Source organism: Sesamum indicum, linkage group LG6, assembly GCF_026168435.1.
Source record: "Sesamum indicum cultivar Baizhima isolate 11 linkage group LG6, ASM2616843v1, whole genome shotgun sequence".
NCBI classification, from domain to species: Eukaryota; Viridiplantae; Streptophyta; class Magnoliopsida; order Lamiales; family Pedaliaceae; genus Sesamum; species Sesamum indicum.
In genome coordinates, this window is record NC_142662.1 from 6,157,444 (window position 1) to 6,181,748 (window position 24,305).

General features: G+C 35.7%; 3 protein-coding genes across 3 annotated transcripts; 2 read left to right on the top strand and 1 right to left on the bottom strand.

Moving 5' to 3' along the window:
• Positions 1-2,659: 2,659 nt before the first annotated feature.
• On the top strand, positions 2,660-4,304 carry LOC105164853 (F-box family protein). Its single transcript, XM_011083655.3, has one exon. The coding sequence runs from the start codon at positions 2,675-2,677 to the stop codon at positions 4,100-4,102; it is 1,428 nt and encodes a 475-aa protein (XP_011081957.1). The 5' UTR covers positions 2,660-2,674; the 3' UTR covers positions 4,103-4,304.
• A 7,073-nt stretch (positions 4,305-11,377) lies between these two features.
• LOC105164851 (protein AAL-toxin resistant 7) lies at positions 11,378-17,436 on the top strand. The gene is made up of 3 exons (XM_020694549.2): positions 11,378-11,866; positions 13,150-16,308; positions 17,172-17,436. Exons 2-3 carry the CDS (start codon positions 15,134-15,136, stop codon positions 17,218-17,220), a joined length of 1,224 nt encoding a protein of 407 aa, XP_020550208.1. The 5' UTR covers positions 11,378-11,866; positions 13,150-15,133; the 3' UTR covers positions 17,221-17,436.
• Positions 17,437-18,118: 682 nt separating this feature from the next.
• Positions 18,119-21,917, bottom strand: KCS10 (3-ketoacyl-CoA synthase 10). The gene is made up of 3 exons (XM_011083654.3): positions 21,353-21,917; positions 19,976-20,601; positions 18,119-18,980 (listed from the first exon to the last, which is right to left on the bottom strand). Exons 1-3 carry the CDS (start codon positions 21,764-21,766, stop codon positions 18,419-18,421), a joined length of 1,602 nt encoding a protein of 533 aa, XP_011081956.1. The 5' UTR covers positions 21,767-21,917; the 3' UTR covers positions 18,119-18,418.
• Positions 21,918-24,305: the final 2,388 nt, after the last annotated feature.

Genomic DNA, 24,305 nt, shown 5'->3' on the forward strand with positions numbered 1-24,305 from the left:
CCATTCTTCTTCTTTTTTCAAAAAAAAATGATCCTTCAATACATTTAAATATCAAACACTAAAAGCTAGAGTCCTATAATTAGAAGGTATGATGCATACAAAAAATGCACTGGTCCAATGAATATGAACTATTGTTCGAAACTTAAGCAAAAAAGTGATTGAAAACTTAAGTAATAAATTCAATGAAAAGTGCAAAAATATGTGATAATGTGCTTGTAGAGTACTTAAAGAATATTTAGAGAGAGAGAGATGATTTAGAGAGTAAGAGAAATGTGAGGAACGTGAGGGGTGTCGTCCAGATAATAAGAAATGTGTTGGGAATGTGTCTTCACCATGGAAGAATAAAACTGTATTTATAGGGAGGTGTCCCCCTGTAATGGGGTTCTGCACGTTTTCTTCATTCTCGGAAAAGAATGGATAAGGATTGTTTGGATAAGCCATGATCTGCCTTTATCTTCTATTACGTATGCTTTTGGATACTTATCTCTAAGTTGGGGAATGTTCTTCATCAATGATGACTCATAACTAATAGGGAGTCCTAACAGTCAAGGAGTTCAGAGCTTTGAGGGACTTCCCTCGTCTGTAAGGATTTCCAGCCGTTAGAGATATCCTGGGCCTCCTCCCTTCGCAATCTGTTTTCTGGAAGACACCCGCCAGGGCTGCTTGCTAGGTCCTCTTGAACCTTTTAGAATGTTACGAGCCTCTCATGGGCCTTCCATTTTTTCTTTTTGAACCAGCCTATTTTATGCATATCAATGTTATAGGTTCAAATTTTACCAACATGTAAAACTTATTTTGTTAATTTAATACTATTTATATGACTATATTAATATTTTTTAATTAGTCATTGATATAAATTTTTAGTAACTGAAATTATGATACATAATCGATTTACTAAAAATAGAAATATTCAAACTAACCAGTAATTACAAACTGGGGCAAAGCTTTGTGGAGCACGAAGGCCCATTTGCCCTATCATTTATAGTGGGCTTGGACTCTGCAGCGTTGGGCTCAATTTGGAAAAAGCTCTGAGTTTATCACACCTGGCCCACATTGCACCCAGCTGAATAGAGATGATTCACTTTCTTGTTCTTTTTGTTTGCACTTAAGCCACTCAATTCATTTCCGTATTAACGATTCTTCAAACGAGTCCAAAATTAGCATCAAGTATGAGAAAATGGTGTAGTTGATAGCAAGAGGTACATTAGTCCCAACTCTTGCTGCGTAATAGTATTTCTTCTTGTATTTCATTTACCATATTCATATTCTGTATAGTTAGACTGCACAGGGTACGATAAATTTTTTTTTGTTTAATTAATTACAAATAAATATTGATTAGTTCCAAAATAGAAAATGAAAAGCATTAATTTATCCTATTTACATATTTAATCATTTTTTGACGAATTAGTCATAAACATTTCATGTTTGGTCCTTTTTTGACAAATTTAGTCCTATATTGATAATTTTGATCTTACTCACACCGCAATAGATCTTATTTTTAATCATGTAACTATGAGTCACTAGGACTAAAATTGTCAATACATGACTAAATTTGCCAAAAAAAGGACTAAAAGTGGGGTGTTCAGAACTAAATTTGTTAAAAATATTAAATATATAAATAAAATAAGTTACAAGACGAAAAATACTAATAACCGAAAATTACAAGATTAAAAATATAACTTTACCTTAATTAAATTAGTGGAGGTAGGGATGAGCCAAAACCTGCTTTTAGGGGGGGGGGGGGGTACTGGAAAGAAGGCGTAATCAGTGGCTTTTGCTGATTTGTTAATGATTTGGGAGAGCCCCCCCCCCCCCCCCCCCCCCTCCCTTCAGCATCCAAAGCCATTTACTTACATTATTATTTGTCAAAACTAATGAAGTCAGAGCTTTGGATTCTTGCATTTGACTTCAATCATCTGACGACAAAGCTTAAAATAATTACTCTTAAAGCAAAACTTGTATACATACACGAGGGTGAGGGTGAGGGTGAGGGTGAGATTCCTCATAGGCAGCACAGAACAGATGTACAATGTCAACTTTTTCCATCATATCCTCTCTTCTCTTTTCTTTCTTTCTTTTTTTTTTATTTATAATAATTGAAATGGGAACGCTTACACTTCACTTTACACAGGTCAGCCACCCCTTTGACATTTGTTCCATTGCCAAAAAATACAAAAAGAAAACACTAAAAATCATCTCATCACAACACACTCAATCAACCAATGTTTGTGATGAGACGTTTCATGAAATGTACGTATGGGAAAAATAATGGTCGAATTCATAACCAATCATTTGTCAAAAAACCATTCGGGTCGGGTGTAATATGATCATGATAATCTAGTTGTGAACAAGTTGAAGATTGCCTGGAAACTGAAAAGCAGAACTGTAAGTTAATAAATTGATTGTTCTCTTGGCATCAAAAGAGAAATGGGGGGGAAGAGGCAGAAAGTAAACATAGGGTCCCCCTGCGCCTGTTGTGTTCTTTTTTGTGTCAAAAAAAGTGAGGAAAATCCCATCGGCGCCGTGATTAGGAGTTCCTCTCTTTTTCCTCGTTGGAATTGAATTCCCTGTTCTATCAGCTCAGCCTCAGTGCCTCAACTTCACCTTTTCGGCTTTTTCTTTTTCTACAGCATCCCATCCCACCCGTGACACATTCTTAATCATTTTTTTGTCAATGCCACCTTTCACTTTACTCTTTGTCAACCCCATTTGTCTAAAATATAAAACCAGCTCTCCCGGAAACTTCCCTGAACCATTAACCAACACCTCTTTATATTTTCCCTTTTTCCAATTTGCACGACTCACTCACATAGAAATCACACTCCAGCCCTTCTTCATTGATTCAGCTATGGAGGCTGGAGATAGCATGGTTTGCAGAAGAAGTCATAAGAGAAAGCTGTGTGAAGATGAGAGTTCAAGATTCCCACTGAACGAGCTCAATCAGGACCTTCTTGAGCGAGTTCTTTCTTGGCTCCCACCGTCTGCCTTTTTCCGCCTGACTTCAGTGTGCAAGAGATGGAAATCGGTGGTGGATTCCGCTACTTTCAGGCTTGCCTGCTCTCAAGTTCCATCCAGGGATCCCTGGTTTTTCATGGTTGATTCCCAGCCGCACCCGAGCCACCAACCAATTGTCTTCGATTCCACGGAAGGAAACTGGAAGAAACTCAATCACTCGCCTCTGCTCCAGCTCAACCAGAAGAACCGTGAGTCCTGCAAAGATTTCATTCCTGTTGCTGCCTCAGGTGGACTCATCTGCTTCCACCGTGCCGACGGTGAATTCATCGTCAACAACCCTGTCACCGCCTCCTGCCGCCGGCTTAATTCAGCGTCTCGCAACCCACAATCGCCCATTCGGGCCATCTCGATGATGTCAAAAGCTGAAACTTACAAGCTGGTTTTAGTTTCAGGAGAGCTTCCAAACCTCACATTCAGGGAATACAACTCCACCACTGACGAATGGGGAGAAGACATTGTCCTCAAAAGAAAAGCCGACAGATCTGTGGAAACCGAAACAAGCGACGATTGTACACAGTATTTCTTGAGCAAATGCGGCAATCTGGTCTCGACAGACATACAGAGGAGCCCAGCTAAGCAATATTCATCGATTCTCACTCTTAAAGACGGCGAGGAAATACTGTATTTCCTTAGCTCCTCAGGCACAGTTGTAGCTTGCAACCTTACACGCAGATTCTTTTTCGAGTACCCGAGGCTGCTGCCTGTTTTCTGCGAGTACTCAATCGATCTAGTTGGGAGCGGGGGACAAATGCACGTGGTTTTGCTCTCTGAATTTCTCGAAACTGCTAGCCTTAGAGTATGGACGTGGGACGACGGTATTCAATCTTGGCGGCAGATAGCCGCGATGCCACCGTCGATATCACATAAATTCTACGGCAAGAAGGTGGACATAAACTGCACAGCCGCTGGTAAAGAAATGCTGGTTTGTCTGAATTCAGGGGAACTCTGCAGTTACATGATGTGCAATTTGGCTACAAACGAATGGGTTGAATTACCAGAATGCAATAGCAATGAGGAAGGCAGAGAGTTCGTGTGCGCCTTCTCTTTTGAGCCTAGGATTGAAGCCTCGATTTGGGGTAGAATGTAGCAGACTTCCCTGTACGTGTACGTGGTGTTTTTAGCTTTAGTTTTCTACTAATTGCTCGTATGTTGTAGTGATTTTTTTTTTCCCCTGATGTCGATACTTTACATGTAGCTTCTGCGGAAGTGAATAGGAAACATTATTTGATTTGAGTGTTGATATATTAAGTTTGAATGAGTGACATACCCTGTCGGGATTATTACAAAAATGATCAGATGTCACAAGCGAATTTCTGTTTTATTAACCTTGAACTAACAAAGACTATGCCACCACAAAGTATGAAAAGAGAGGGAGGAACATCGACAGTGAGTCCATGACTATATCTAAAATGAAATTCCTTGGTTGGGGCAGACTACTTTAAATAATTGGCGTTAGATTATTCAATTTAACAACTTGTCCACCTTATAAAAAAATCATTTTGCGTATTTGTGATGGTACCTAAAGAAATTTTAATTTGTTTCAAGTTTGATCAATCACATAATTTCATGCGAATAAATAAATTGGCCCACCTCACAACACCCAAAAACAGCATGGAAGGTTCACTATCATCCCATAGCCCAAGGGCCCATGATTATGATTAGGTCCAGTATAATACCTAAGTACCCCAGCCATTTGAGCCCGGAAAATTTTCAGTGATGGATGTCAAAGTAGAAATGTGTATAAATAGCTAGTACAGTTGACCAGGACGTATGGAAGAAGGTCAACTACTCAACTGAGCCCAGGAAGCAAATGCAATGCTTGCCTTGGTTATAGCCTTGTTCATGGGTCATGATGGTCCAACATTCAATGATGTAGTTCACCAATATCTTGCATGCGCACCTTTACTTTCGGCTTCCTCAATTATTTTATATAATGAATATATTCAAAGAAATTGTACAAAATATTCGAAATAATATACTTAGAGTCAATAAAAATAAATTAATTCAAAAAAATAACTACACGAACTCACAAAAAAATCAAGCGTCCAAGAGGCACCAACTAATGTGGAGGGCCCAATTCTATTGAAGCCCAAACCAAAGAGGGTCCCCAAATAATGTAGGTGGTGCCCACATGAAACCCCGCAATCAACGTTAGTCGAGGGCCTCTTAAGATCATATAAAAACCAATCGTCAATATTAGGAAACGAGGTGTCATAAGAGATAAGGAGATCCTAACAAGAAGAGAATATCCCCTCACCTTACCAAGAATCTAAAAGGGCAAGATACTTACTCTTTTCTCGAGGAGCTAGAATATCTAACTATAAGGAAATAACTCTCACATCTAATCGAAGGAGATCTAGCCTTATTCCAATGATTGGAGATTACCTATAAATTACAAGCTCCCCCAAACAGAAAGGGAAACATTCAAATTTCACACTTAACCACGGCCTATACTTTATTAATTTTTGTCACTTTACTTCATTATTTCTTCCTCCAATTGAACTTGATATATATTTTGCTTGCATCAGTACCAGAACTTCATTACTCCATGTTAATTAAAAGGAAATAGTTACGATCCCTTCCCCTTTTGTTTGGTATAATTATACGTAAATTTCATATAGTTTAAAAAATAGCATATATCTAGTATTCCTGAAACTTGCTTCTGTATAACAAATAGGTTCCTCTATTCGTAAAAAATCACTGAATTTTTTATATTAATAAAAATAAATAAATTAAAATTGATATTTACAGTCGATTGATTTATTACTGACTTGTTGTAGGTTCGATAATTCTTTTTTTATTAAACTACCCTAATTATAACATTACAGGTATAACTTCTCATATACATTAACATATATACGAAAGATGTATAAGAGTAATTTGTTCATAGAAACAATCTATGTGACCTGCAATAAATTAGTAATAGGTCAATTGATGGTAAATATAGATTTTTATCCATTCTTTTTTGTAACATCAGCAAATTCGATAAATTTTAACTAATAGATGGACTTATTTGTTAGACAGAAGCAAAACCTCAAGGATACTAGATGTAATTTTTCAAATAATAGGAGGTTAACATGTAATTATACCAAAGTTAAGAAGAAGGACTGTATTTATCCCTAAGTAAAAGAAGTACTAAACAATAGAGTTTCACTAACAATATTTGGAGCAACACTATCAATTCTTAACATTTCTTTTTTTGTTTAATTTGGAGGGATGAGATTCCTAGGTAGCATCTCACCAAAGTTTTCATAACGTAAACAAAACTGATTAGTGGCCCAATCAGAATCCAAGTCTTCAAGTTGAAGAAGAGCAAAGAAATTGTTGAAGGCATGTAGGAAGTTTGATTGTTGGGGTTGGGGTTGGGGTTGCAGTAAGCGTGCATGCGTGCAATGAATCCACACCTGATCTACATCCATATCCCAAAATAAATAACTGGGCGTGGCCTCCTGAGGTATCAGTATCAGAGTATCAGTATCAGTGTATCACCATCTTCATTTTGTTTCTGCTCCCTTTTTCACCTCATCATCAACTTCTCTCTAAATGGCGTAAAGGGATTGGCTTTCATGGCTTCTCATTGGCTGCAACTTGTCCTTCCTTCACTGCATATCCATGCATGCCTCCCTTCTAATTCTACAACACTTCCTCCCATTTACTCTCTCTCTCTCTCTCATCAATTGCTTATGTTAATTTATAATCATCAATCATATAGCTATTATTATCAAGATATCATTAAATAGTTTACATGCATATATATAATTTTTCTCGCATATTTCTTAAATTTGAATTTGAATTCATAATTTCATCCATATAAATGAGTTTGGACCTGGACCTGGACGTAATAATCAGTGTACGATTCACAGTTGACATGAGTATAAATTCACATTGATAGCATTAAATTTCACCAGAGTATGATTCTATAATTTATAAATTCACAAACCATATGGCTAATGTTTTCATAAACAATAGGGTACAATTTGATATAATTACAAATATTCTTTGTTGTGTGAGAAATTAACGTCCGTCTACTACCGAACCAATTCCGTTATTTTTTATTTTTTCATATACTTTTGTTTTAATTTTACAAAAAGTTTCAATAAAAATAAAATAGTAATGTCCACATCACTATCTATGAGTTACATAATAATTTTAACTTTACAAATAACATAAACATATTTATAATTATTTCAAATTTCAAAAGAAATAGCTATAATTTACGCCAAACCATAGGATAGGAGGTAAAAAAGAGGAGTTAAAGAGAGAGGGAAAAGGGCGGTGCGTAGTGTTGGTGGTGGGGTAATTATGTGAAGTAGTAGGAGATGGTCCCCAAAGGCAAAGGCACCCCCACTAATAGCGGAAAGTGACCTTACGTTTTCGGCTTCTGAAAGCAACCGCCGACGCCAAGGCCCAGGCTGGGGCCGAGGGCGGTCCGCCTCCTCATTTAATCAACTCCCTCACCCCCATTCATTTCTATCCCCTTCCATTCTATTTAATGACTCTTCTCAACCCCCCACTTTCAAATATTTTTTGTTCTCTCTCTCTCTTTTTTTTTTTAATTATACTCAACTTTCTTGATATTTGATGTAATTACACGTAAATTTTTTATAATTTAAAAAATTATATCTAGTATCTCTAAAATTTATTTTTCTATAACAAATAAGTTTTTTTGTTGAACAAAATTCACTAAATTGTTGAATTTAATAAAAAAAAAAAACTTAGTGAAAATTTATATTTACCATCGGTTGATTTATTACCGATTTATCATAGGTCAAACGATTCTTTTTGAACTAGTATATTCTTATAACAGTGAAGATATACCTCCTTACATGCATTAATGCGTGAAGACGTATAAGGGACTTATTTATTAGATGAAAGCAAACCTCATGAATGTTAAATGTAACTTTTCAAATTATAGGGATTCTACGTATAATTACACCAACCTCAAGGAGAAGAGTGTAATTATTCCCTTCTTTTTTTTTTTTTTTTTGTCTAAAGCCCATTTAACTAGCTGTATTTTTTAATGGCGGAATTTTTATAATTTACTTTTATATTTTGGTCTATATATTATTAATTTTGGAATCATTAAATTAATTATGAAATAATCCAAAAAAATAAATGTGCGTTTTATACGTTAATAAATATGAATATTATGCATTGATGTAATAAAAATTGATTCAAAAAAAGAATATTAATTTCTTTAAAATAGAAAATAATCAGAACACATTTTGAATGATTTGACAAATTACAATCGTATTGCTTACGTCTCCTCAATATTTACCCACTGTTGGAAGTTATTGATATTCAAGGATTATATTCTTTACTTAAAATAAATTGATCGAACTCAAATTAATTATAAAGTAAATATAATACACTTATTATGTGATTGATCAACTATTTTAAATTAATATATAATTAATTTTTGTTAATAAAGTAATCGAAACGCACGAATTCTCGTGTTAATGTTGGGGTGGGAGCGGCACAGGCAATGGAGGAGGGGGATGGACGCGGGACGGGTGATTTATTGTGATTGTCTCTTATTTGTAGCCCACGTGGAGCCCCTCCTCCCATTGGATGCCCCGGCCCCTTTCCCATCCCTCACCTCCACTTAGGCATAGCCGTTGATTCCGACTCCTCATATCTACCCCGCCTCTCCTTGCAGATGCTCCCACCGTTATATTTATCATAATCTTTTTCATTTTTAATTGAGACACATTCTTTTATTTAGAATTTACTTTAATAAATTTGAATATTAGCATATCAAATTACATAGAAATAATTATTATGAAGAGTGTCGACTAACAAATTTATAATAATCAATATATTTCTGATCAATCAATTGATCGTTGACATCAAATTCAACAAGTTAATGTAGAAATTAGATGTGATGCGCCCTCCACTATTACTCAACAGAGCGTCTTCCATATAAAAACTTAATGCACCCCTTATTTTTACAGGATAATACACTACGACGCTCAGATTAATAATTATTATATATATTATCGGAATAACATTATAGGTTTCTCTTTAACTAAAATTCCTACGTGTCATCAAGAAAATAAAAAAAATAAAATATAAAATAAAGTTGACAAATTGAAGGTGGTGGAGTAGTTGTGCAGAAAAAAGAGTGAAAGCAGCTCCAACTGTAACTGGGTGTAGAAAGGATCAACATAGACTACTATTACTATGGAGCAGCAGCAGCAGCAGCAGCAGCAGCACTGGTGACTGGACCACCCATCCTTTATTTGTTTCTCTCATCCCCCAAACTTATTTATGTATCACAACTAATTCTACTATAATTTATTAATGGACCACCTTTTGAAGAAATCGGTACAAGCCCCAGAAATTACATCAATAATCGGAGCGATAAATAAAATATCGGACGAGATTATATTTCACATCAATCAGATTATTCGTGTGCTTACGCAACAATTTTCTTTTTTGTTTTTTTAAAATCTCGACACGAGCAATAACTACAGTTACAAGAAATGCTCACAATTAAGTTAAGATCCAACGACTAATATTTTGGGCAAGACAAATTAGTTAGCATTTAATTATTGTATAAAAATGAAATAATTTGGTTTAATTGGGGCAGAAAAGCAATAATCATAATTATGCCACCATTAATTTGTATCATTAAGTTAGCTAGAGTATAGAGTAGTTAGTTAGTAGGGGTGCCCTTACCCTATCTATGACTGTAAGGTTGGTCCTCCATCTTCCAATTTTAATTACCACCCTACCATTAGAAATACAGTTCCCTTTATTTTATTTTTTTTTTTAAAAAAGCCCATTAATTGGGATAAAGAAATGCATTCTATTCTATGTATTAAAAATGGTAAATTACATCAAATTCTTCAAAAGTTTGATGTAATGACAAATATTTTTGTTATTTAATAAATTATTGATGTAATCCCGATCTAAGCTAGTGGAATAGGTGATTTTGGATGACAGTTAGTTTCAAAAAAACAAAAACCAATCATTTTTTAAACAATAAAAAATATTTATAATTATATCAAATTTTAAGGGAGTTGCCCGTAATTTACCTAGTAAAATCAAGTGCAACATGTAGAAGACACAAAGTACAAAAAAAGATGGGGGCATGTTGTTTAAACAATTAATATTATTTTGGAAAATAATAACCAATTCTTTGAAATTTTACATAATTATACATATTTCTTATTACTTAAAAGATGACAAAATAATAACCAACTCTTTGAAATTTTACATAATTATACATATTTCTTATTGCTTAAAAAATGACTAATACCTATTGATTTAATGAACGTCCAGCAATTAGCTAATTCATTAGTCTTCGTTTGGTTTTCATTTATTTTTTATGATGAACTGACCAAAATATGAGCCATGAATTATAATGACTTATATTACAAAATTTGGTGAATTTTTCTTCTTTTTATCAATTAAGTGGATAGTTTTTTTTACTCATCGTTATTTTTATAATTTTTTATTTTTTTGATAAAGAATACAATAAATAAAGTTGACAATTTCAGACTTTCGTAGTTTACATAATTTTGTCAAATATTAGGAGGTTAGTAATGGTTTTTCAAATAACAAAAAAGTACTAAGTTATTAACAATTACACCAAACAGTAGGGAGCTCGCTGTAATTTACCAATCTTATTTTTGAAAGATCAACCCACTTAAATATACTAAAATCTCTATAAATTAATAATTTTATTAATTTAAAGAGATATTAATTAATTTATAAATTTAAAGAGATTTTTTTCCGATTCAACAAACCTACATCTTTATAATAAAATATATACATGACTAATTGAATGATGTTCATGTACAATGTGACTAATTAAATGTAATACATGTTCAGAGGTTCAAAGTTTAGAAGAAATTGTAACTAGTAACGTTGAACCTATTGCAGATGAAATTGAAGATGATACGATACGTTTGCAACCAATTACGCGGAAAGAAGCACTCGTAGCAACAATTTTACGCAATTTTTCATTGCAGTATGAAAACGAATTATCGAAGCTTTTGAATGCAATTAGAAATGAAATACAATTATATTTAAATTTTAAGAAGAAATAAATAATAATATAATCGTATTTTACTAAGTGGTACTAGTTATATTCATAATTTTATAAGAATTATTAATTTATAATATTAAAGGGATCATAAATTTATATAAAGGTATTTTATCTTATTAAAATTATTAATTTAGATTTTAAGTTCAAATCAAAATAAAAATAAATTATTATTTTAAAATAATTATGGAGTATTATTTTATAGAAGCGATAATGTAAGTAGCTTTCCGTTATCAGCCTAAACACGAGAAGACCAGTCAATGTCCACTGCGCAATGATCTTATCCTCTTATTAATTGCTGTAAACTGTAAAAGTTAGGGATTCACATTTGGATTTGGGAGCGATGGAGGGAAGCCCCAGCACCCCACTACACCTCCTGTAAATTTGTATTTATCAGGAAAATAAACACCAGACGAATCAATTCCCACTTTCTGAGTTCTTAGTTTCCCCCTTGCATTTGGCAACTTGATTGATTGATATCTCTTTCTCTCATCACCCCCATTATAATAATGAGAAACAGACATTTTTCGCTGCGGTGGTGTGAATGGAATCCAACCAGGAAAAGGGGGGCTACGCTATGAATATTTATTGTTTGGATATGTATATAGTAATGGCGATAATTTTGTGGAACAATGCGATTCGTCAAAACCATCTGAGGCGACTGCGGCGGAAGGGGATTGGTGGAAGCTGCAGCAGGGTTTTTGCCCTTTTCTTTTTTCTTTCTTTTTTTCAGAGAAAATGGAAATGGTAAATGCGGTGTGTTTTGGATCTTATCCACAATGGCGCAGCAGCAGTCAGGCCTGTTCTTTTCCTTTCACTTCTTATATGTTTTTTTGATAATTTTCTTTACTGTGTTAACCCATGATTTTATTTCTATTTTACTTATTGCATTCTATTTTGGCGTAATATTCTCATTTTCATGATTTTCGCACACATATATTTTATATGTCGAAATGCTGTTTCATTGATTATTATTATTATTGTTATTACTTGTAATGCATAATTACCTTAGTTTGTGGTTTGATTTGAAAAAATACTTTGGAACAAAAAAAATTCAAACAACTATAATATTAGTTAACTGCAATATAATTAAAAAGTATTTGCTGTATGCTAGGACGTGGAATCAATAGTAATTCAAACTTTTTCAAACAATTGAAATTAATTTGTTATCAGGAATTTGAATCCTGAGTTTCTAGATCCTTGAATTTAAATGTTTCAGGAATACTAAATGTTAGAATTAAGCTGCATCAATAACCGTGATCTATTGTTATAGATGAAAGAACTTGGATTTGAGAACGATAACTCCAAAATTTGGAGGATTCCAACTCCAATATAATGCTATAAAAATAACTCAAAATTGATTTTGAATAACTCAAAACCGTACAACTGTACAAGAGAAAAAGCAATGGGATTGAAATCAAAAGGCACTGAGAAAGGACATCAGAAAAAGGTTGAGATTGAATTAGGAATGTCCATTTGATCATGTCACACAAATTGGATCACTGAGAACTCAATTGCTGCTTCTGGACCTGCAGTTGATTGGATATTGCTTGTTAAATGAGGCAAAAGAAACAATCTGAATGATGTTTTGATCTTTGAATTAATTTACCAATGAATGATAGTGTGTGTGTGGTCTAAACTGAATTACTGACAGTTGATCTTTCACCTCTTTTGTACAAATTTAAACTCAAGTCCTCAGGAAATCTCCATGTTGTATAGATTAGTATTAGCTCAGATACTAGTATAATCTTGTCCTTTTGTCAATTTGTGATGTTTGCTTTCAGTATTTTCTTTATCAAGATCCAAGTTGAAATATAGTCTAGATCTACTAATGTTAAGAAACTATTTTCAAATTCAGGAACTCATGTATTGTATGACACTGTTCAGGATTATCACACTAGTGTGAGTGACTTCTGAAAACTGAACCGCTGGTCCCCAAAGTGCCCCTTCTCTAATTATTGTTAATCCCTGTCCCCTGAAACAATTTTTTACTCTTTATTCCTAGACTAAAAGCTGAATTCACTGTTTCTGCTGATAAAATTCCATGAGATAGTAAAATTTCAATAATCTTTTGGCTACAGGTGCTGACACAGAGCCATTGTAAAACATCACTAAAACCAGTATAAGCCAAAAGAGCTGTTTGGCGAAAAAGGAGCATGAAATATGAAACGAAAACTGAATCAATGAGAGGAAGGTATGGAGCTTTTCTGTCTTCTTCACGCTGTGTTTTTATGACTTTATAAAAGGTCCAAGTTCTTTGTTTTATCAACTGACTCTAATCAAGTTGAGCAATTTAAAATGGAAAATATTGATTGTTGGAGAACAAAATTAGGATCATATTTTTCTCAATATTTTCTTTTATTTGTTATAGGAGGAGGGTACAACAGTAATTGAAATTCTCCTGTCAGTTTCTGTACCAAAATGACTTTTCCAGAGCCTGGTCCAATTGCCTATGTTACATACTAGAAATTTAATGGATCTAAACAAGAAGAAATTTAATGGATCTAAACAAGAAGAAATTTCTTTCTTGTTTCAGTCATAGTATGCCTGAAGTTGTTGGCAATTAAAAAAGGCATTACTTCCTAAAAAGAAAAGGAAGACATTAAATTACTGAATAAACTTCGAAATATTTCACATTCTCTTATCTTTCATGTAGTTATAGACCTTAAAAAGAATAGCTAAAGCAATTGCCCACGATATGGCAGCACTTTTCAACTGATTTTTTTCAATTGGTCATTTGTTGAGAAAAATCAGAAAATTATTAAGAATTTTTTGAACCTTAATGAGCGTTTTCATTGTGCTATTGCTCATGAACAATGTTATGTACTTAAGTTCTCATGTGACTCCGAGTTGATGGCTTGCTGATTTCTGAAACTAATTATGTTATACTAAACTAGGTTTCTCCAAGTTGTGTAGCCTATATTGTATTTGTAGTTGAAAATTGAAAGCAAAGTTGAAGTTACAAAAGCTTATATGCAACCTTTCTAACAACTGCATGTTGTGTCGTGATGTAAGTGATACATGTGAAACTTCATAGACATAGACGAAATTTGGGTGTTGGAGCTAAGTCAACTTTAGTGAATACTGACTCTGTCAGTTTGTTTGATCCTGTAAGATGTGGATGTGGGAGAAAATTTGTTTTACAGCCAACCGCTATGATCGGAGAAACTTCTTAGGTAGTCCCTCCAATTCTTCAATAAATTTACAAGTTAGTACAGGATAGAGTATTAAGATATGCACAGAAAATAAATTCATGTATGATTGAATTTTAGAAGATTCATGTGGGGATCGAATTTAGGTAACCTTCCGACAGTTTCTCTCTAGCTATCTTTTTCCTCCACCTTGTAGCCAACTATGATATGCGCATCCTATTCAGGTTCTAGTAGAAAATGATTTTTTTTGTTAATTATGCAATTTATATATTACCAAAGTGCTCGTGATTGCTGATTTAAAGGCATGAACTCTGACAAAAACTTAATATTCAATTACTGCGTTATTTGGCTCCGAAGTTCTTGAAATAATTGAATATATCTTATTCATAGCTGCACACCAAGGTAATGTCATATAGGCATTTGGTACTGAATCATAACTTTTGATGTTTAGTATTCTTTTAAGGATTAAATTACTTGCACGAGAATTAGAATTGAAAATTTGTACAAGGAGGCCAAGAAGCTGAAGAAGAGTTAATCGAAGATGATATGCTGCAGTAAGAGGGCAGAATCAGCTCTGGAACCTCTTCTAACTACCATTCGTTAGCTTTTTGCCAAAATACTAAAATATGAAAAAAGAATATAATAGTAAAAGTGGGAACAACCTAGTTGTTTGCCAAAATAGGCAAAATTCCAAAATATTTTAAAAAGCCCTAGAGTGTGCTGCCAGCTATTTATAACACCCATGAGCCCCCCTCCATCCGGACCTGTGATCTCTGAATTCTGTACTTTGGCCCCCCAAAAGCGAAAAACATGATGTTCCAGACCAGCTCTCTTTCCTCCTTCCAGCCTTCCATTTTCTTCTGAGTTACTGAAAATTCAAACTGCTAAACTGAACAATTTTAGCTCAAGAAAGATGAGGGGTAAATCTTCATCGTCAAAGTCTAGAAATGGTGCACTCGAAATTGAGAAGCTTGAAAAACTGAAAGAACCCCATTTGTCAGGTGCTTACATTCGTAGCCTTGTTAAACAATTAACCTCTTCAAGAACCAAAGATTCACCAAATCCCAAAGAGCATGAAAATTTAGAGGGAGAAGGGATTTCGAACAATCAAAGTTTATGCAGAAATTCTTGTGATGGAGTCTCCGATCAGAAACCAGAGAAATCCCAACAGCCCCCTCAACAGCACAAAAAGCAAGTCAGGAGAAGGCTTCACACCAGCAGGCCTTACCAAGAAAGGCTGCTGAATATGGCTGAAGCCCGGAGAGAAATTGTCACTGCCCTGAAGTTTCATAGAGCGGCAATGAAACAAGCCAGTGAGAAACAACAGCAGCAACATATGGAATCAGGGCCTGAAATTCAGCCGTTTGAACCTTCATCTCATCAACTTTGTCTAGAACAAGAAGCAAAATTGAAGTCCAGGAGAAATCCAAGAATTTATGCTTCGAATTCTTCTATTTCGAATAATTTCCCCACCAATTATCTGGACAGTTTCTCCTACTCACCTGGTCTTTGTCCTCCTTATTCTTGGTCCATTTCTCCAATTGCACCACCACCACCACCACTTGTCCAAGAAAATCTCGATTTTGCACTCCCTAGTCAAGCACTTGGCCTGAATCTCAATCTTCAAGATTTTACCAACTTGGACTCAACCGCTTTCCACTGCAGCCCCAACCCTTCGTCAATTTACTCATCCTCATCCCCATCAACCTCTTCTCCTCTTTCAGCCACCACTGAGGAAATTCCTTGCATGGGTGCACCACCTTCTGTGGCCGCTGAGGTGGCAGAATTTGGGGATTTGGGTTTTCACACTGCAATGGATGATAAGGAGATGGCTGAGATCAGGTCAATCGGCGAGCAGTACCAGATGGAGTGGAATGATACCCTGAATTTGGTAAATTCAGCATGGTGGTTCAACGTCTTGAAGTCAATGGAAGTTGAACCCGAGAATCAGAATGGTGAGCATTTTATGAACTCTCCATTTGATGAAGTCATGGAATTCCCAGCGTGGCTAAATGCAAACGAAAGCTGCTTGCAGCATGTGAATGATTTTTGCTCTGATGATTACTTCCAAGATCCTGCTTTGCCATGGTAAGAATTAGTTTGACAAATTTAAATACATGCCAAGAATAGTATCAAGTAGAATTATGGGCCTTACTTTTGTCTTGTCATCTGGTGAGAGAAAAGAATTCTGTTACTTTGATGTGAAATGTTGTATGTGTGCTTACATATGGGATGATCAGTGTGTTTCCCCTTATTCTTTTAGATTTGTGCTTTTTCGTTCAATGTTTCTTCTAAAATTTCTCCCTTTTTTCGTTGCATGTTAAATGGATGGAATTGTTTCAATCTTAGGTTTAGAGCACCTTCCCTCTTTGCAAGACCTGTTGTTTTGGCAAATCGATGAAGTGACCCCTGGATTTTATGGGATTATTAGTCAATAAAGTTCCACAAAGATAATTTTATCCCACAAGTATTTATTATTATTAGAGTTAGTATCGTCTAATTGTTTATGGGTAAATTGCAATCTACCTACCCGTGTTGTGGAAAATATGCAAACAACCCCCTTATGAAAAATAAAATAGCAAATTTACCTTCCTATGTTTTTAAAATTGAAGCAATTTACCTCCTTAGTCAGGGAAGTAAATTGCTTTATTTTTTAAAATACAGGGGGTAAATTGCTATTTATTTTTCATAGGGGGTAATTTGCTTATCTTTATTATGGCAAGAGGGTAAATTGCATTAAACCCAATTGTTTATATACCAATTGGCCCAACCACAACTTTTGATGATATTTTTCAATCGGAGTACTGATGCTCCAACTGACATATATTACACCTGTGAATTAGAAATAACCTTGATGTGTGCTTGTGTTTCGGGTGAATTTTTTCTATTACATATCCCATTCATCACTGTCTGATTTGTTTCTTTTCAAATCTGTTGTGGAAAAATTGCAGCATGGACATTGAAGAAATTGAAGTAATGGATGGGGACTGGTTAGCCTGAGAAAGATTGATTGTTCTTTTTTCTCATAATAATCAAATCGTTGGTGGCCTTCCCCTTCTCCTGCCCATCCCTATGGGCACCTGGATTTTTTAATTGTAATTTTTCTTTTTTACTTCTTTTTTTCCCTTTAAATTTTCAAAATAAGACTTGCTTGCATGTGTAACGAACAGGCAACCAAATAAAATGTCAAATAGGGGGAAATTATTTTATTCCTCACTCCCCAGCTTTTATTGATTGCAAAAGTTGAAGTGTAAATCTTTGTATTGCATTTCTCGTACCTTGTTCCTCATTCATACTTGCAAAATTAAGACAGATCCTACTGTCATAATTGATTTAATATTTTTTGGAGACTTACGTCGACATCTTCCCTTCCCATCATCTCTTCTCGTACGTCGGACATCTAAATTTGTTTATTGCGGCCGCAGGTCTGAAACAGTTATCTTCTGTTCATAATTACCCCTATTTAGATAAACATTGCATCGTTTGATCGTAATCTTCAGTCTTTTATATGCTGTAACCACCGGCATTTACTAGCAATTACTGAAACACAGAGTCACAGATCATCCTTTTAATGCCATTGCCTGCATATTTCTCCCATATGAACCATGAAACTTGAGCAAATGATCAGGAGTTTCTCAATGGCTCTGCCCTGTTTCAGCAGGATAAACTACTCGTTTTCATCTCTGAATATGATGAACAACACCATCCGTAACCAGTGAGAGATCATCAAGCTTTCTGGTGGACATTAACAGCACAATCTCATTCACATTCTTATGAGATTTGCTGTATAATCAATCTCATCCTCATCCCCGAAATGCAACTTTTTGATTTATGCTACAACATTGAGTAGGTTAAGCGCTTTTTTGCAGAATTCTGAATTTCAAAACTCATCCAAGTGTATATTTAACAATAGGAGAGAAACTCTTAAAATTACTAGTCATCATTGTCCACAATGCCCTCATTTCTTTAGAGTTTTTACACCAACGTAGGAAAAGAAAAACGAATAACGACCCGTGCCCCTTTTGGAGAATTTGAAACGATAGGTTCTAATGATCTTGAACTAAGGTTCGAACAATATAATAAACTTCTTATAAGTCATTCTATCCTGTAGTCTTTCAGAATACTCAAACTGGACAATACAAACCATCAAACCAATCTCCAAGACTTTGACTCTTAGTCAGGTCACACCATTCCAGGATCACGCCTGAAAATCGCCGTGAGGGTACCTGTCAATGCAATCAAGCCATGGGTTCCTGGAAGGTCTCCTGATCTTGCGCAGCGACTTCCACACCACACTATTGCACTTGAAACCCGACCCAAAGGCCAGTTGCCAGACGCGATCACCCCTCTTCACCCGCTCCTTAGCTTCCAGATAGGCCAGCTCGTACCAAATGCTGCTGCTCGATGTGTTGCCAAACCTGTGCAGTGCAGCACGTGATGCCTCCAGGTTCTTGTCACTCAGTTTCAAGTTCCTCTGCAGCTCATCAAGAACCGTTTTACTTGCAGCATGGACACAAAAATGCTCAAATGCTAGCTTGTAATCAGGGATGTAAGGCTTTGTGGACTGTGATTTGGCACCATTGCCGAACAGGATTTTCCAGACCAGTGTTGAGAAGAAAAGGAGCTGCTCTGAGAAGGGCAGGACCAGGGGGCCTAATGTTGTGATGTTGGTCTTGATCGCATCACCCCCTATTTCAACCAAGTCCTTGCTGATTTTAATTCCCTTGAACTTCTCGCTGTCTTCTTCTTGATAGATGCTCCTGTAATGTCCAAGGTAACATTAATCAACTCATGCTGTCTAAGGCTGAGAATTCACAGATATATAGTGTATGAGCAAACTTAAATAAGAGGGTGAGGGGGGGGGGGGAGTATTATTTGCCTAGCTCGACCTTAACAATTTTTATTGAACCCATGTCTTCCTTATTCTAAATCACTCGTTAGGTTCAAAACCACTATCAAAAATAGGAAAAATTCTTACCAAAATTAGATTTGGTCAAATCAAATTAATCACAGAACAAAGCATAATATACTTACCATATAATTGGTCAATTTTTTTAAATTATACACCCATCACACGATAAATGTAGATAGATTGAACATCTAACTGGATTCGGCCCATATTGATTGGCCCCATAAAATTATGTATATGCTTGATTTGCAAACTAACTTATGTAAGTAGCAATACAATGATATTATCCTTACAAAACTACCAAAAAGAAGACAATATCCTTGTATGAAATTCTCTAGTCTCTTGGAAAACATCTAGCATTTTGTACAAAGAATTTAAACAAAAATTGGGCTACCCCAGAACGAAATAATCCGCAGCATTTGGTTTCTAGTTGGGCTTCAGACAACCTGGCCAACCTTATTTACCTAAAACTATATTCGATGAAGAATATAATTAGATGTCAACTCCCTTAATTCTACCACACGAAGTATGAAGTTCATAGGCATTATTATTTTGTGGGTAGCCACACTTTTACTAAGATTATGATTTATGGTCCCAAAACATTAAACCCATAGTACTAAAATCAGCCCACTAGATAGTAGATATAGCATAAATTCTTAATTTTGATGGACCCCTTCAAGATTTTAAAACTCAACTCGAATCGTTCTACTAAATAGGTTGACTCCTTATCCGGTCCATAAAACACAGTCGTGTACGGCTGTAACTGTGACGGCATTATTAGCTAAGCAGGATGTGCAAAAATTATGGAACCATAAGCACGACCAAAAACCAAGAATTAACCCATACCTAAAGCTCCGAATGTCAGCACCTTTGTGAGTCCTCACGATATGCTCGAGCCTGTATTTGGCTCGACGGTGGTCACGGTGGCGATTGGACAGCAACATGGCGGCGCAGCCCATCCGGAAGTAACAATTCGGGATGAGCATCGACCTGTCCTTCCCCGGGTACCAATTGTATCCCACCATCTCCGTGCTCACCACCACAGCGTAGTTGTTAGGGTTTGCCTGCAGCATGTCGCGCGCCAAATCGACCGCGATTACCCCCGCGCTGCACCCCATTCCCCCCAAATTGAAGCTCAAAATGTTTCCCCTCATTTTGTAGTGGTTGATCACCATGGCGGAGAGCGACGGCGTCGGATTGAAGAGGCTGCAGTTGACGACCAGGATTCCGACGTCTTTCGGCCGGACGTTACATTTCTCGAAAAGCTCGTCTAAGGCGCCGAAGACCACAGTGGCGGCTTCGGCGCGGCCTTCTTTCATGGTGGCTGTGTTTTCCGGCGAGCCGATGGATTTCGGGATATAAGTTTCGTCGCCGATGCCGGAGGATTGGAGGATTCGCCTCTGAAATTCGAGACTTGCTTCGTCGAACTTGCCGGATTTCCGGGCTAGTTCGATGAACTGATCTCTCGTCACCTGCATGCATGAGAACAAGACTGTCAGCATTTTCTTGGATTATTTTAGGTAATAACCGGCAAAAGAAAATTAATCAGCTGCTGTTTGTTTCTAAAACTAATTAATTATTGGTATTGATTAGCAATTTTAGAATTTTAAAAATATATATCAATTAATTAAACAAAAAATATAAGAAAGTCATGAAAATTTATTGAAAAAAATTAAAAAAGAAAAAGGAATGTGGATGTCTTTTTTTTCTTTTTAAAGTTAGGAATGTGGAAATAGAGAATAAAGAAAATGGAAAGATCAGAAGAGAGAGATGGAGGGTAATAAAATAATTAAAATAAATTGACAGAACAAATAATTGAAGAGATAAAAGGATATTTTTCAATTATATAATGGTAAAGATAATTATGTGTATGTGAAAAAGGTGATAAAAAAATTAAATATGTATAATGATAAAATAAAAATTGAGATCCCATTTTAATCAAAGAATCTGAACTATTCCAATTAATCCCTTAGTCCATTTTTTGAAGTTTTCAATAACACACATATAAACATGCTCCATACCATTAATCAATTAATTGAATTGATATTACTCTTATAAGTTAAAAAAGAGAATCTTGGGTTTAAATCAAGACATCCTCAATTCCCCACCACATTGCACTAAAAAAAAAAAAAAAAAGGAGCATGCTCGATCTCCCTCTAAGATTGAAAACATAAAATTTTAGGACTAAAAACACAATCTTGGAAATGTAGTCATGTAGCGTACCTTAAAATCATCACTTGGTTTGTAGCAAGCAAAATCAAGAAGATAGATAGACCGCGGGCGCGACATGAAGTAGACAGAAATTGTGAACACAAAAAGAGCCAAGAAAGCAACCACGGTAGCGAGATCGTATCCGGCGGTGCTGTCCCAGATCTTCCGCCACAGCTCCTCCCTGCTCAAGCTCCCCACCTCCGCCCCGAAAACCAGCACCAACACCGGAATGGTGGCGAGGTATATCCCATGATTGATCAAGTAATGGTACCCCAACTTCACATACTTCAAGTTCACAGACTGCACGAAATCCGGCAGCCTCCGCCTCACTCTGACGGAAAACGTCATCGACCCGGCGTCGGGCCCCGACGACTCAATCCCCCGGTTGACGATTTCCGTCGACAGGAGGTCTTGCTCTACGGCCATGGCAGCGAAACTTGGGCTTTCTGTTTCCTTTGATTCGTTGGATGGATGATGATTGAAACAGAAGAGTGGAGGACGTATTTATGGTGGTGGGTTGGCGATGGCGAGGAGTAAATGTGGTCACCGAAGTGGGTTTGTGCAGTTGGTTAGCTTTCAAAACAGCCATAAATTCCTGCATTTATGAGAAGTGGTTCGAAATTTCGAGCACTCATCTTTCATTCACATCTCTTTCTCTTCTGCCAATTTTTTTAAAAGTTGGTTTCATTTTTTTTTCTTTTAATGCTGTTAGGTGTTACCAGCTAACAGAAATACTATGGATTTCAACATTTTAAATTGTTTTAATAATATTGCAGTTTTGGGATTGCTTCATTTTAATGTATAAATTAATGTTAATGCATTGTTTAGCCAATTTAAGATCAAATTAATAGAGTAGAAAACCTCACATGAATTATATGAACTGGCGGGTCTGATTTTTCCAGTTTTAGAAACCAAAAACATGATATGTATTCTGCACCTTTCAAATTTTAGTCACATGATCAATTTACAAAATACATACAATTATATAATATTATAAAGAAAAATCCGGATATTTGTGACCATCATTAATTTTGCGACCAAACCTCTGGAAATTTCCGACCATCAATTTTTCATACAAAAATTTATGATGAGAGGTTACTTGTGAGATACGAAAAATATTTGGTAATGGGGAAAAAAACATCCGTCGAAAGATTCGCAACGATTATTAACGTCGCAAGCATCGTCATTTGGAAGTACTATTTTTTTTGTCAATTTGCAATGAATTTACAGCTCGGTTGGGGTTGGAATACAACTACTTTATATAGCTTATTTCAGACTGATTTTGCAATGGAAAACCGTCGCAATGTCCTTCAATTTGGCGAGGGTGACATTACTGTTTATGAACGGACAGTTGTGATGGGACGGACTTTGTTAGGAAGATAGACGACTCGTGTACAAAACATTTAGTAAATTAACGTTGCAACAGTCTAATGACGATCCCACAGTATTGTAAATGATATTTTGCTACAGGGTTGTCTCAATTTTAGGATAGACTTTGTGGCGGTTTATCTGAACTGGAGGATTGGATTGCAAAACTCTCTACGACGCACCTACTCCCAATGAGTTTTAATTTACTATGGTTTTTGTCAAAAATTCATCTCTAATTTTTGTATTTTTTTCAAATGATAAATGTAAGTATTTTTTAACTAAATTGTATGATAAATTTCATTTAGATATTGAAAAGGAATGCAATTAAAATAAAGAAAGAATATAAACTAAAAAAATGTGCTGATAATTAGAAATAAAGCAAAATAAGGTTCATTTTTGTTTTAAAATTGAGGAATACAAAGAAACAAAAAATCCTAATCTAATGCGACATCCTCTTAATCCTCATCAATTGGGTATGAACCAATATCTGCTCCAAAATAATGGGCGTCAACAGCGTCCTCGGTAAGGGCAGGATCGTCGGCAATCAAGACGTTGTCAGATGGAGGTTGGGGCGGTTGCCGGTTGTGGTGGTGGGATGCCCAAATGGCTGTCAAAGTGCATTTGGTAAAGTGGCGTTGTCCTCTGGGATGGTCTTGCTATGTACCCCCAGTGCAAGGCCTATGGGCCCATTCCGAAGACCCACCTCTTCTTCCGCCCACTCTACAACCAACCATAGCTGCAGCTCCGTCTGATGGACTGAGACTGCTGAATAGGCAACTTTAGTGCCAAATTAATTACTCTAATCGCCATAAAACCTAACATTTCACACCGATTACAATGCAAATAAATAGTTTATAAAAACTACTATACACACTTCAACAAGATATCAACTAATAATTTTAAATTATTACTAAAAATATATTAAGTGAAATAATTTTTGATTTTGTAACTATATAATTATTAATGACAAGAAGTTGTCACTATATGTTACCTCCTCAAACATTTTTCTTTCAAGCCCAAGGATAAGGGCGCAGGCTCCCACCAAGGCAACCCAGCAGGTCGAACTCTATAGGCTCATAAGTAAGATAACAAAACCCGTAACTAATCTTATTTTTACTAACTTGGTAGCCCAATAAAGAAGCAAAATTCAACACGTTGAGTCAGAATACAACATGAACAACACAACAACTTAAGGACACACCATATTAAAAGATCTCCAATTAACCTGAAGAGACTCAACTGGAATTAATTTTTTAATCAGCAAGTAACTGAATCTCTTAACTGAATCAGCAAGTAACTGGATCTTTATGTTATTTAACTAACATTTGCAGCTATCCAACGGTATCGAATCCACCCCAACTACTTTCCGAATCTTTTTCTATGGATGCTATAAATTAAGACATTGTGTATTTATTTTGGTAACACAAGCTATCACACTTGTACTCTCATTATCTCTCAAATTTTAGAAATTTTCAGCATATTTTTCACCTCACATGAATTACATAATTTTTGACGATTATTCTCATGGCTTTAATTCAAGTTTTTCTTTTATTTCTTGAGTACACACGTTACTAACTTAAACATCAGAGTAGTAACA